Source organism: Carica papaya, chromosome 8 (assembly GCF_054855325.1).
Source record: "Carica papaya isolate Zhongbai chromosome 8, ASM5485532v1, whole genome shotgun sequence".
Lineage (NCBI taxonomy): Eukaryota > Viridiplantae > Streptophyta > Magnoliopsida > Brassicales > Caricaceae > Carica > Carica papaya.
This window is the reverse complement of record NC_142316.1, coordinates 29,433,456-29,447,374: the sequence shown is the minus strand read 5'-3', so window position 1 is coordinate 29,447,374 and position 13,919 is coordinate 29,433,456. Positions and strand designations below refer to the sequence as shown.

The 13,919-nt window shown below is 33.9% G+C and overlaps 1 protein-coding gene across 4 annotated transcripts; it reads right to left on the bottom strand.

Annotated features, from left to right (window-relative positions):
- Positions 1-4,025: 4,025 nt before the first annotated feature.
- Positions 4,026-10,837, bottom strand: LOC110825734 (potassium transporter 6-like). Of its 4 annotated transcripts, none has more exons than XM_022056223.2 (8): positions 10,066-10,837; positions 9,309-9,804; positions 9,164-9,217; positions 7,093-7,353; positions 6,951-7,003; positions 6,199-6,322; positions 5,852-6,106; positions 4,026-5,151 (listed from the first exon to the last, which is right to left on the bottom strand). In XM_022056223.2, the coding sequence occupies exons 1-8, from the start codon at positions 10,102-10,104 to the stop codon at positions 4,076-4,078; spliced, it is 2,358 nt and encodes a 785-aa protein (XP_021911915.1). In that variant the 5' UTR covers positions 10,105-10,837; the 3' UTR covers positions 4,026-4,075. The 4 variants fall into 4 exon arrangements, with proteins under 4 accessions (XP_021911915.1, XP_021911916.1, XP_088066373.1 ...); XM_022056224.2 differs by having other exon boundaries at positions 9,309-9,798; XM_088210247.1 differs by lacking the exon at positions 10,066-10,837 and adding an exon at positions 9,889-10,028.
- Between the last annotated feature and the right edge of the window lie 3,082 nt (positions 10,838-13,919).

Below are 13,919 nucleotides of genomic sequence, written 5' to 3'. Positions count from 1 at the left end.
CATATATATATATATATATTTGTGATGATTTGTGATCATATAAATCCCCCCGTCATTGTGAAAAAGAGTTTGATTTTTGATGCTTCAGAGTTGAAAGAGTGAGAGAGGCAGAGGGACATCTTCTCATTGCGCGAGCATCAAAATATTTAAAGGTAATATATTTTTTAATATTTTAAATTAAAATATTAATGTATAAATAATATATTTAAAATTAACTTTTTTTTTTAAAAAAATTTGGTTAACTTTGACCTAAGCATGGACTATATTGAAATTACATTAGTTTAATTTTTAGTTCAAAATATTTTTTTATTCGATTTTGATTCCACATAAATGCTCATCCCTGGATTTATTGATATCTCATATGTGTGTGTGTGTATATATATATATATTACATAATTTTTTATATTCTTTAATGCACAAGTTCAAATTGGATCCTAAATTTTTGGAATTAAGGATTAGAGTGAATTTAGTTTTGTTTGAATCCAACAACTAATCTCATGTTTGATTTTTTAATTCAGGCCAATGTATGCACCCCTTTAAGAATGAAATTGAAAGATTTTGAACTAATCTTTTATTTCTTTTTTTTCGTAGTACTTCGATCAAGAAAGATAAATTAATTATTTATAATATAAATCATTTGATTATAAAATCAATATAAGAAGAATGGAGAGAATAAAGAGGTTGACAGAGACCTCGGAGAGTTTAGGTAGCAAAAACTTACATCCTTTTAGATTTAAAAGTATTAATCAAACTTATTTATAAGGATATATAAGAAGACTAAAAGAAGTTTAGTGAGTAAGTGTTACTTTAATAGTTTAAGTAACTTAGAAATATCCACTAGTATCACTAAATCTCGAAATTTATGCATATATTAAATCATGATGATTTTAATTTTCGTATAATTTTCTTTGCACGACAGTTTGTACGGAGCCCATAGAGAGATATTAAATAAATCATTACTGGGGGATGCAATTAGGTCGATAGAATGTAGATCTTTTATTCTAAAGGACATAGAAGTATATATCTACAAATATATTGTATTTTCTAAGAACTAAATCTAGTAGCACTACCTTTAACCTTTTAAAATAACCAAGACATCAAAAAAGAGATCATGTTTTTTCTTTTATCCTTGTGCTGGTATGTTTCATCTTTTATCTAAGGGCACAGTACCTTTATCATTAACGAATTTTAGAGAAAATGAAGTAAGGGGAATGCTCTTGCTCAAAGTTAAACATGGTCCAAAAATCTCAAAGCTTTGGCTTATGAACTAGACATGAAATAGTTAGTGGGAAAAATGAGTTTTTTCTCAATAAAAACTTTTAATCACTAAATCAGTTCATGGAAAATAAAGAGCGTAGAAAGTTTAAAAAAGAATTTAAGATGTTTAAAGTAGCAAACAAATTATATTTTTATAGATTTAATAATATTTATATGATTTAAGATCATGCTTATAATAAGATAACATGGGAGTCTAAAAATTATGATTCGTTTAATATATTTGATGAAACATCATTAGATCTCGATATTTGACTTATTTATTAATTGTTTTCCACAATAATCGATACAACGCCCTCGAAAATAGTCTATTTATCATAGTTAGTTGAGAATAAATTTTTTTTTGGCAAAACTTGAGGATGATATAATGAAATTTGTATCTTTTAAGGAGGTATTGAATTAATCATTATCAAGAAATGTCTCTCAGGGGCACACGTTGTCTTTTTAGGGGCTAACTATCAAGGGTAACAATACTACCAATATCATTATGTATAAGAACATAAAACATAATTTAGATGCTGACATACATACATGACTAGGCAAGGTTGATAAGAGAAGATAATAAGTTGGCCGCAAGTCTTAAGCTTAGTTTAAACTTTTTGTTAAATAAATGTTAAGCTTAAGCCAAGTTAATAGTTAGGTAGTTCCATGCATCCTTAATATATAAACGCAAACAAATGGTGACTCCTCTGAGCTTTATTACTGAAAACTGTTAAATATTTAAGTCAATAGTAAAGAAGAAGAAAAACTTAAGGAGTATGAGAATGAAGATTGAAAGCACTGATTATAGAATGCCAATCAAACTGTTACATAATATATCTTTATATAATTCAACTTCATAAAGTTTAAAGTTAAAAATGAGTTAATAGTTATAATAATATACTCATGGTACAATTATATTTGATAAGATGAGGTGATTAATCACTAAGTTTTTATAGCAAGTTTTTTAAGAGTGAGTTGATTAAAATTACTAAAAAATGGTTGTCAACTGTTTTTCTAAACTTTATTAGTTTGTTTGACAAATACTTCGCTACCTGTTATGACATATGTTCCTAAATTTTATTATCTATTTTGTCACTTGTAATTTTCATTATCAGATATAATTAAAATATTTTTTAAATATAATTTAAAAATAAATTATAAATTCTAAAAATCACTTAAGAATAATATTAAAAACTAATCCTAACTATTTAGAAGTTGACTCTATAAAAACTCAAAGTTTAAACATAATCGGTTAAGAAATTCTAAAAGAATTAGTTCTTCCTACATATAACTTATAATATTTAAAATTTAAATTTTAAAATCTTTTTTAATCATGTTTTAAAAAAATTAATAAAATAATTACTTATGCACATTTTAACGTAACATTTTAACAATTTATTTGTTTAAATATGATCATGTTGCACTACGCTATTCACTAGGTTATTACATTGACTTACAAGTTTCAAAATGTGTATTAGATATATACAAAAAAAAAAAAAAAGGTTACATATTATCGAGTATATATAAGTATATATATATATATATATATACTTATATATATATATATATACACGGCTGCTGATTTATTTGCTACAAAAGGATGTACGAATTGATGGGCAGCAAGATAAGGTATAAAATTGAATAAAACAGAGGATTGCATTAAATTTCTTAATACTTGGGGGGACGATGTTTCGTGGTGGCAACTAGCAGCCGACATAGATATTTATATATTTCTCTGAGAGCTACTGATTATAACTAAATAAAAAAATAATATTCTATTTTTACATACACATATATATACTTCCTCCTATAATATATATATATATATATATATATATATATATTTGTCCATTTATTTATTTATTTTGGGGGAAAATCTTGTTCATTTGATCTTATCTAATCTCTAGTTGAATATCAGATTGAGGACTTGTCAACTTTGATAGGCCTTGACTATTAAAAAGTTGGCTGCCACGATAATAAATTAAATTGCTTTAAATAAAAAATATATACCTCAATAAGTTAATTAAATTAAATTTTTAAAAAGGAAAGATATTGGGTTAATTTTTTAATTTAATTATTAATCTCATCTATTTTCATACTACCAAATTGTAGAGAAAATTTCAATTGAATCATAAATGTTTGTTCAAATTCTCTTATTCATTTAGGTTATTCTAATTGGTAAAACATATATTTATATGTATATATATTTTTATATTTTTGACAAATTTAAGTTTCATTTATATCAGTAGCATTTTTGTGATGATAAAATTCTGAATACAATAAAAAGAACTCATATGAATTAATGTAATTGGTAAAAAAAAATTATGCCCTTTGATCCCCATATTGCAAGGCCCAAGCCCGCTTGTATGGACTAGTGGGTTTCATTCCCCTAAAAAAATTATGCCCTTTGATCCCCATATTGCAAGGCCCAAGCCCGCTTGTATGGACTAGTGGGTTTCATTCCCCTAAAAATTTGCATCACTTGTCCTGAAATTATCAGAAGAAGATTAAACTTCCTAATAATTAATTATGTAAAAGTTGACGTTTTAGATTCGAATAATATCCCAAGCCTGTCTATAAAATTAAGAAATGAAAATCAATTGGAGAGCCCACATAGTTCAAATAAACAGATTCACTTAGTGTATTTGAATAAAATTACTTGGTTTATATATTTGGTATTGTTGATTCATTGGATGAATAAGGTATAGTTATACATCACTATCTAATCCACTCTATATTTACAAACTGTCCTATAAAACTTGGGGAGATTTCAAGATATAAAACATATACACTACTTATAGTCTGTATGAACCAAGAATCAGACATTATACATCATTCCCACCTCAAGTGTGGAAGCATGTGGTACACTTAAGGAATAGTTGGCTGACCTGCTATTCCTCCTCAAAAATTCATATCCTATGTTTATCACTACTCTCTTTAACATGCTTGATCCTTGCTTTGCTTTAACATAAGAATGACCTAGAATGTATGCTATCCCAGCTTCCCTAGCTTCCATGAGTTCCTGCAACTCTTCCATGGCTCCCCTATCAATCTTTGGGCTTTCTGGTACTATAAATCTTACTCTTTTCCTCCTTTTGATGGGCGGTGGAGATTGTATCTCCCTCACCTCTGATGGTCCAGCTATATTCCTGTTATCTGCATCATCCTCGCTCATCTGAATCCGATCTGTCTGAGTAGAACACGTCCCGACGACGGTCATTCTATCATCTTCGTTCAAGATGTCTCCGTTTGCACAATCACCATTTGCACAGTCAGCTCCGATACTTCCTGAGCGAATAAACTCTGCTATGCTGCAAACCAGATCTTTCTCAAATTCCATGTCATCTTTGTGAAAGTCACGGTACCCGTATCGTACAATGCATCGATATAGCCTGAATTCTCTCGGCCCAATACGACCCACTAGAAACCGTTCCTCGGGTCTGACATGGGGAACTGGTACAGATTTAATGCAAAGGAAAACTAGGATCTGATGGAAGGCTGGAAGGTTGGTGACAAAGTGGGAGAAGATTGCTGGGACTCCAGAAACAAGCTCAGTGTGTATAAGGCCAATCCCACGGACCCTCACAATGCCCAGACTTGGACCCAAGCTGAGCAGCCAGTTAATAGAGACCTTGTTTTGGACATCAAACTCATACTTTTTGAGCGTGCCATAGTGCCAGATACACATGATGATTAGGAAACAGAACGCAAGGGCAATAGGCACCCAGGCACCTTCAAGGAACTTGATGAGGGAAGCTGAGAAGTAGAGAGCTTCAATTGTGCCAAAAAAGAAAACAAAGCATATTGCAAGAAACACACTCTTCTGCCAACAAAGTACTATCACCAAGGACATTAAACAGGTCGTGACCAGCATAACGGTAATCACAGCCAAACCTGCTCCACAAGAAAACCAAAACCTTAACGATACATTCAGAATTGCAGCAAAGAGAATGGAAGAGAATTTCAATTTGTATCCATTGCAATTTATGATAATTTCTCACAATTGATAGAAAGAAAATTTCTATGCAAGTGGAGACATCAAAATATCTTTTTTTTAGTTGTAAACAGAGTGACAAGACATTCTATAAACGAAATGCAAACCGCAACTGACCTAAATATTTTTTGTCGGACAAGCATATACGGCAATATAAAACCATCACGTATGCTCATTTTAGTTCAACTGAATTTCAGGTGGTTTTTCCACTCAAATGCAATATTTAATTACATTCTCTAGTCCCTTTAAAATCTTTTTCAGTGCTACAATCAGATTACCAAATGGCAGATGGTACTTGGTTAAAATTACTTTCGGTAGGTTCAACCAGAAACCATCTGTCAGATGATTCAGCACTGAAAGAAAAATAATGGAGCTCATGTGGAGGAGAAGATAGCATACATTCTAAGAGCAAGAAGAAAGATGACCTAAGATTTATGATATATTAATCAAACAAATAGTTCCGTCTTTATTAGTTAAATATTTAACATGTATATCAGAGAAACTAAGAAGTAAACAAGATGCCATTTACATCAGGTATACTCAATGTGGTATTCGAATAGAGAAACTAAGAAGTAAACAGGACTATTGAAACTGTTATACCTGATGCATTGCCCATACGCCTGGTATCTCTGAAACCAATTGTAACAGCCAAGCATAAAAGCATTAGGATCCAGTTGATCTCTGGGATGTAGATCTGACCATGTATTTTTGATGATGTATGCACTATTTTGACTCTGGGGAAGCAACCTAGAGCAGAGCATTGTTTGATGATTGAGAAAGTTCCGGTGATGATGGCTTGGCTTCCCACTACTGCAGCAAGTATCGCTATGACTAAAACTGGCCATCTTAAACTCTCTGGAGAAATGGTATGGCAGAATTTCAGTCAGCTGAGAAACTCACCTACTAACAAATGAAAAACCTCCATGAAGAACAACCAAGTTATTTACCTGGAACAGATACATAAAATCCAATTCTGTAATCATTCTCCATTTCATGATGCTGTGATAGATAGGCAGCTTGCCCCATATATGCAAGAATCAGGGATGGGTAAACCAAAGATGTGAAAGCAATCTGCAAAAATGTGAAGGCATGTCAATTAGGCAAAGCTGTTAAACTTATTATGATAATAGGCAGAATGATGAAGTATCGACTTGTACAATTTGATATTTGACATTAACCAAAATAAATATGTTGTCTCAAAAAATTCACAATAATAACAATCCACATGGAAATCATCAAATCATAACAATCTGTACGAATCATAGTTCCATGAAAAACATTCATTAGAAAATGTTACATATTGCATAAAGCAGACAGGTAGATTGTTGCCGCCACAAATTGTCCCAGAAAAGTAGTGGCCAAAATTGACATGCTCACAAGACAATAGATTATAGTTTGTAAGCAGAAATATTTTACAGATAAAGCAAGAGGACACTAACTGCCTTAATTTACTTTGGTATATGGAAATCTGTCTGTATGCCCCATCTACACCAGCCAAAATAATCCACACTGATAACTAAATTTTCCTCCTGCAAGGAGAGGAATGGAACTTTAACCACCTTGGTTAATAATGACCAATCCTATTACAGGGGGAACAAATTATCACTTTTTGATTGTTGTTCCAGGTCAATGAATTGAATTGTGTCACACAGTCATCAATAATTAAGTAAATGGATCTCGATAAAGATTAAATTAATACCTTGATTGACAATTGTGAAAAATGTCCAAGATCTGCGAACATAGCTTCTGAACCTATAAGATTAAACTTGCATTAGTGCGATAGATAGTCTTTTTGCTTCTAGATAGTTCAAGAAGCAAACTATCTCATACAGATAAATTACCTGTTATACACAGCAAAATTCCACCTAAGGACATCCATCCTCCTCTTTGAGTTTTCTTCAAAAACTTGTACATGTAATGTGGGGAAAGTGCTTGGTACACATGAGGATTCCAGTGGATAATATTATATAAGCCAATGGCACCGATGCATAGGAGCCACGTTAGGACCACAGGTGCAAACAAAAATCCTACCCTGTGTGTGCCATAATGTTGAAGGGCAAACAAGCCTATCAGTATGATGCATGCGACTGGGACTTCTACATCTGCAAAATGATTGAATTTATAAGAGGTGGTTCTTGATAAGGTCCCTTACTTGAAGGAAAGAAAGAAAGAAATTGCAGAATGAAACAGCCAAAGCAAACAAATGAATCTTCAATCAGTCATGTGGAGGACAAGCACAGACAAAAATCTAGATAAGTTTCTAGTTTTTTTTTTTTTTCCGGCAGAACCATACAAGTTAGTTGTTAGAATAAAAGTGAAAAAGCAGCAATACAGCACCATGCTACAAGTAATAATTAAGATCAAATGGGGGTATCCAGAGGCAATATCATTATATTGTGATAATTGAAGCATCTTATTTGACCAATCATCATGCAACTGGATCAGATTGGACAAATAATTATATTGTCCGTAGCAATGTTTATCAAGAAATGAAAAAAAGATTACTGTAGTCCAAACCACCTCCTGACATTCTCCATACAGTGAGCCAGTCTGTCCACAATTTAGGCCGGAAACCCAAAACAAAAATAGGCTGACAGCAAAGCCAATCTACCATACATATTTTCTCACCCAAGCTAAAGGCGACTTTCATATGATCTTTTACTGGTCTATACTGTTGGCCTTACAAGGAGGCAATGGTTATCCGTATTTTGTCATCCCAAAGCTCTACAGAGCCAATTGATAGGGGCTTGATCCTAACAACTGATACCAAAGAGAGGTTGCACGTTTGAGTCTACTGATTGTTGGTAAGAGGGCCCATCTTCGGCCTTACGGGGGCAAACATCGCCCTTTGTACTTGTTGCTATGTATGGTGTGATATGGTGTATTGACAGCCTATCCTGTTGCTGTGCCAAGTGCGGACTGTTAATTCTCCATGTACACACACAACATATTATAGACGCGAGGCTCTGTGCTGCTTGTTTACAGGAAATAAAATTAATGCTAACCAATAGTCTAGCGGCAGGGTCTTGGTTCCAAGATAGATTCTATGCATTCAGCTATTTGAAACTGGCCATTCAACTATCAAAGACTTTTCAATCTTTAATTATTCCTTGTGAACTCTTGAAACTGGCCACAGGATGCCATAGTAATCAGTTTAAACTCTTATCAACTTAAATGATATAGAAAACTTGCAGACAGTTGTCATTTAATTCTTCTAACTGAACATAAGAAGCAGATGGTTGGGGCAGATGTAACCAGCCAACACCTCTAATGTTCAACAAGTGGGCCACCCTAATTAAAGCCAAATAGCAAATTTAAAAGCATTATAAGAGAGTGGAATATGATGGAAATCTGGGTTTCAAGAATCCGAATTCAAGATTTTGAGCATACTCTGCTAATTGAGTTGCCATAGACACAATAGCTGTTCAATGAACTTGATTTCTACAATTTGACTTGAGAAATAATAACAGTGACCCCACGTCAAGAAGCTGTAGTAGTCAAAACTACATGTTTTGTGTAGACTAAAATCATTAATGGGGAAAAAGCCAATGACCAGCACATTCAACGGTCGGAAATTAGAGTGAGATTGAAGATCATTATAGGTAATACGCATACTGAAAGGCTTCTTAAAGACTCTACATTAATGGAAATTTCTTAAAAGTTATGCAACAGTCCAGAGTACAGAATCCATTATCCCCAAAACTTGGCAAGTTCACGACAAAAAAGAAAAAGTTTAAGGAACAGAGATTGGCAGATTCTCAAATCCAGCTGAAAGAAAGGAACTATCTTGACCAGAAAATAATCAACAATTCATAAACCATTCAACCATGACTTGCCTTCTCATTCTAATACGTTGTTAAAAAGACCAGATATGAATGAATAAACATTGAAACACAAGGATGAGGATCTCACATTTGTGATGCTCTTTTTCCGTAGAAAGCTCGAGCCCGGACACCGCAGAAAAAACTGCAAAAGCAAAGACCCAGGTAACCAATCAATTGATGCAGTCGGATCTCAAAACCAGGGCAAAACCCAGAAAAAGAAAATCACTATTTACCAGAAATAGCTGGCGTGAGGACACCATCACCAATCACCATACATGTCCCAATCAAAGCCAGCACAAGCAAAACCCTCTGCAACACTCTGTGCTTCTCCAGAGTAGACTTCAGGCTCGACCCAAAACTTGATTTTGGTGTTAACCCAGTGTTCTCCTTCTTGTACTCGGTTAGGTCCTCATCTGCCGATTGGCAATTCGGCAGTGAGTTGACTCGGGCATGTCTACACAGCAAAGAGTAGAGAGCGAAAGTGCCTCCTTCGCCATTATCATCAGCTTTGAGCACGATGAAGACGTACTTTAGCAACGGGACTAAAGTAAGAGTCCAGAAAACGAAAGACAAAACTCCAAAAATCTCTTCATTTGTCTCAGAGTGTTGAATATCCTCATCGAATGTGCTTTTGTATACGTATAGAGGAGAAGTGCTCAAATCTCCATAGACAACACCGAGGCTTTGATACGCTAACGTCAATACCGTTTTCCACGATTCCTTCTGCAACTGACCATAACAACAATCAATGAAGAGGATTTGTACTGACAAAAGAAAATCAATGCATATTAGAAAACATGATCATATACAAACCAACAGTTTTCGCGATGAACACAATAGTTTTGATCGCAGAAATGCAAAAGGATACAATAAGCATAGACCCATGATTGTTCCAGCCAGAGAGAAGGTAATTTGATCACAGAAGATAAAAACTATTTCCTCGAAAATTTGAAAACAAAAAGAAGTGATATTTTTGAATAACCCACTAACCTTGATAGTGTCACGATAAACTCCACTCTCCAGATCCATGATGGGCGGTTTCAAAAACTGTAAAAACGCATTTTGGCTGCAATTTCGAGAGAGTCAACTGATCCCCATTTTCCAACACCCAGTAAAACACGTTCAAAATATGCAGACGCTGAAATTAATCATCTTATGCAATGAAAATTTGAAGATTGTTTATCCAGAGTGGATGTTCGGGAAGCAGTTGAACAACCACGAATGGTGAAATAGCGAAAAGCAAAACACGAAAGCAGAAAAAGAAAGAAGAAATAAGAAGAATTAGAAGGGGACAGGCACTAGAACCGGGAACCCAAAACACAAAGGAGACTTTGAAAACGAATATCTTGCTTGAGGTTTTAGAGATAGAAAGAGAGAAAAAAAAAAAAAAAAAAGGCAGTTTGTTCTGTAGTTGGTGGGGAAGGCGTCTTTTGGTTTTTGGATTTTAATATTTCGTTACGATCTTTTAATTACTGGGAAGGGATCTTCTTTTCACTACTTGGGTTTTCTCTGAAGCATCTGCTCTCCGATCTCGTAGGCAATAAATAATATTACGGAGGTGATATATCTAAAGTTGTTGATTGACTCGGAGATTTGGACTTAGTTGAGTGGGTGAATATTGGGAAACTGAAAAGAAAACTGCGTTTGTTCAGTTTACTTGTCCTTTTTAAACCAATTTCTTTAACTACCGGAGGAAGAAGATGAAGAAGAAAAAGAAGAGCAAGTTTTCAAAAATCAGAAATGGTGGATAGTGTGACGGCGTCTTGTTGCGGTTAGGTGAAAAGAGTTCGCCATTGCATGCCATAACAAAAACACCTGTTTCTTTTTATATTTTCTTTCTAGAATTTTGCTAATTCTCTTTGGAATATAAATTTTTATTTATTAACATTTTATTAAAATTAAGAGAATATAATTTATTGACATATTTATGAATAAATTGATCGCATACATATATATATATATACATATATTTTTTTTTACCTTATTAATGTGTAATATTTGTTGATTAAATAGATTCAGTTACTATATATATGTTTTAAATTTTTATTCATATATACCGTAATATTTATTTAAAAATTAAAAATATTATAAAATAATTAGTGGCATTATTATAATGATTACCATTTTGATTAGTAAATAAATAAAAAGAAAAGAGGGAAACAGAGTAAAATAAGAGGGAGGGAGGAGTTGATAAGGGGAATGTCGGTTCATATAATTCAAAGGTTGTATAAAGTGATAACACCAAGGAAGAAATTGCTATCAACAAAGATTATTTATAGTCAAACCGAGATTTCCAAATATTCAAATTCAATCGCACTGAGTTGACTCAACCCAACAATATATACAAACTAATTAAATATTAAATATTTTATTTTCCTAAAAAATATATTATAAAATTTTTAAGGAAAAACTTTGCCTCTTAAAAACTCAATTATATTATAGAAAATTACGTTCTATTATTTCTTCTATTAAAAATCAATAGAAAACAAATATAATTATTACGTCATTGATACATACTCAACAATACAGAAAACGACAAAAAAAATGTATGTATTAAATTGGTTTTTTTATTTTTTATTTTTATTTTTTAAAATCACCAATTATTTTTATTTTATATATTAGAATATTCCGAGTATAATTGATATACTTCGAATGGCAACAAAAGATTAGCGAAATCTTCAATAATGATGACAATTAAATATTTTTTATTTTATTTTTAAATCAAAACTTCTTTTAATATTATTAATTTTTTAATAAATATTTATATATTTTAATAATTAAATCAAATAAATACACATTACTTATACTATAGTCGCATGATGTACAAAATACTTACCATCTAACTTAAATACATAAATTCTTATAAAATGAAACATTACCATCTATCAAGTTATTAAATAAATAATTTTATAATTTAATTTAAAAATATATAAGTTAAATAATAATAAATGTTTCACTAATTTATCTTTATTTATTTTTTTTGAACATAACGTAACATTAATTTTTTAAAAAAGATAGATGATGCACTTAAAATTCTTAGGCATCATACTTAATATTGATTGTAACGGCCCCGGAAAATATTAAAAAAGAAATGAGTATTTAAATATATCGAATGCGGAAGCGAGATCAAAATTTCAGTTAACATCCCTTACACGAAAAACAAAAAAAAACGTACTTAAAATATAAAAGGTTAAACTAACTAAGAAAGAAAACTCGAAAATAAACTATGCGTATGACTACAGAGTCTCTAGGCATCCCCTTCGTCGTCCTCCTGCGGAACGGGCTCGGGAACCATGTCTTCCTGATCTGAAATGGTTAATTAAGGAGTGAGCTACACTAGCCCAGTAAGAACATCACGATATCTCACCGTCACGGAGATAAAGGTGGGTAGAAAACCACAAAAAGACCAATGGAGCATAATTTACAATAAACTCGTTTATTAACATGAAAACCTTTACCATCCACTTACCTCGGTGGAATTTATGAAAACAATATAAGAAAAATAATAACATTATCACAATCATGGAATAATATAAGCTGTAAAACATAGCACTTATCACGCCTTTTGTAATTCAATCATTATACAACATATCCTTTTCTCATTTACCAGCCTACTAGTATCCATGGGGGTCCCTAGGGATCCCGCTACCCGTTAACCTTTAACATTCATAATCAGTTTCCAGGGCCGTCCCCATACCCCGTCCGGTATGGGCGCAAAAACCATAAACCTCAATACCCCGTCCGGTATGAGGGTGAAACGGGCCGTCCCCATACCCCATCCGGTATGGGCGCCAAAACCATAAACCTCAATACCCCGTCCGGTATGAGGGTGAAACGGGCCGTCCCCATACCCCGTCCGGTATGGGCGCCAAAACCATAAGATCTCCATGCCCCGTCCGGCATGTGAGACCACAATCCCGGTAGGGTTCCCTACGGACCCGGTCCGTCCACCATCTCCCAGGATATCTAGTCAGGCTGACCCCGTCATACAATTATCAGTCTATACAATGTTTCATTTCCCTTTTTCCTCAATAAGCATCATCAATTCACATTTAAACAAGCAAATCGTAATTCATGCCGAACAGACAACATACAGTATCAGTTCTTCAGTCATTCAACCCATAATTAATAAAACAGTAATATATGCATTCGAAACTATAAAATGAACACATCAAACCCCATAATGCATTTAAAGCTGTAAAACAGTGTAAAACATGCCAAATAACAGTAAATCATCAATCACACTAGACTCGGGCTCCATTAGCAACCTTAAGCAATTTCACACATGCGTTAATTCAAGAAATACCGTTTTATCATTTTGAACTTTAATACCGTGATAGGAAATAGGGTGAGGGGTCCTTACTTGTTTTCGGGATCCGAATACGATTCACAGTGCGCCTGCAGGCTGTCCCTAATTTTCCCTGAATTTTTCCCGGGGAACTGAAACACGCTAACAGTACCTGCACGTGTTCCAAAAAAAATCCAAATTAGGCCCAGGGCCTCTTTCGGCCCAAATCGCAACTCCGGCACGGCGGCTCCGCCGTGCTCCGGCGACGGCGCCGCCGCTGGCGGCGGCGAGTCACCTCGGGTTGGCTGTTTTCGGCCGTTTTCGGCCGAATTCGGCCACACTCGCATCGGTCCTTGTAAGAAAACAACCCTAGGGCCCTCGGGGGGCCAAAAAATCACGGAAAAGCGGAGCTTACCGGCGGCGGCGCTCTCGGGTACGGCGACCCTCCGGCGAGGTTCGTGTTTTGGTGATTTGGCTTCGGTCAACCTGTAGAGAAAAGAATGGTGATCACGGTGATATAAAAATTGCATCGAACGGAGGCCGGGAAGGGCCTCGT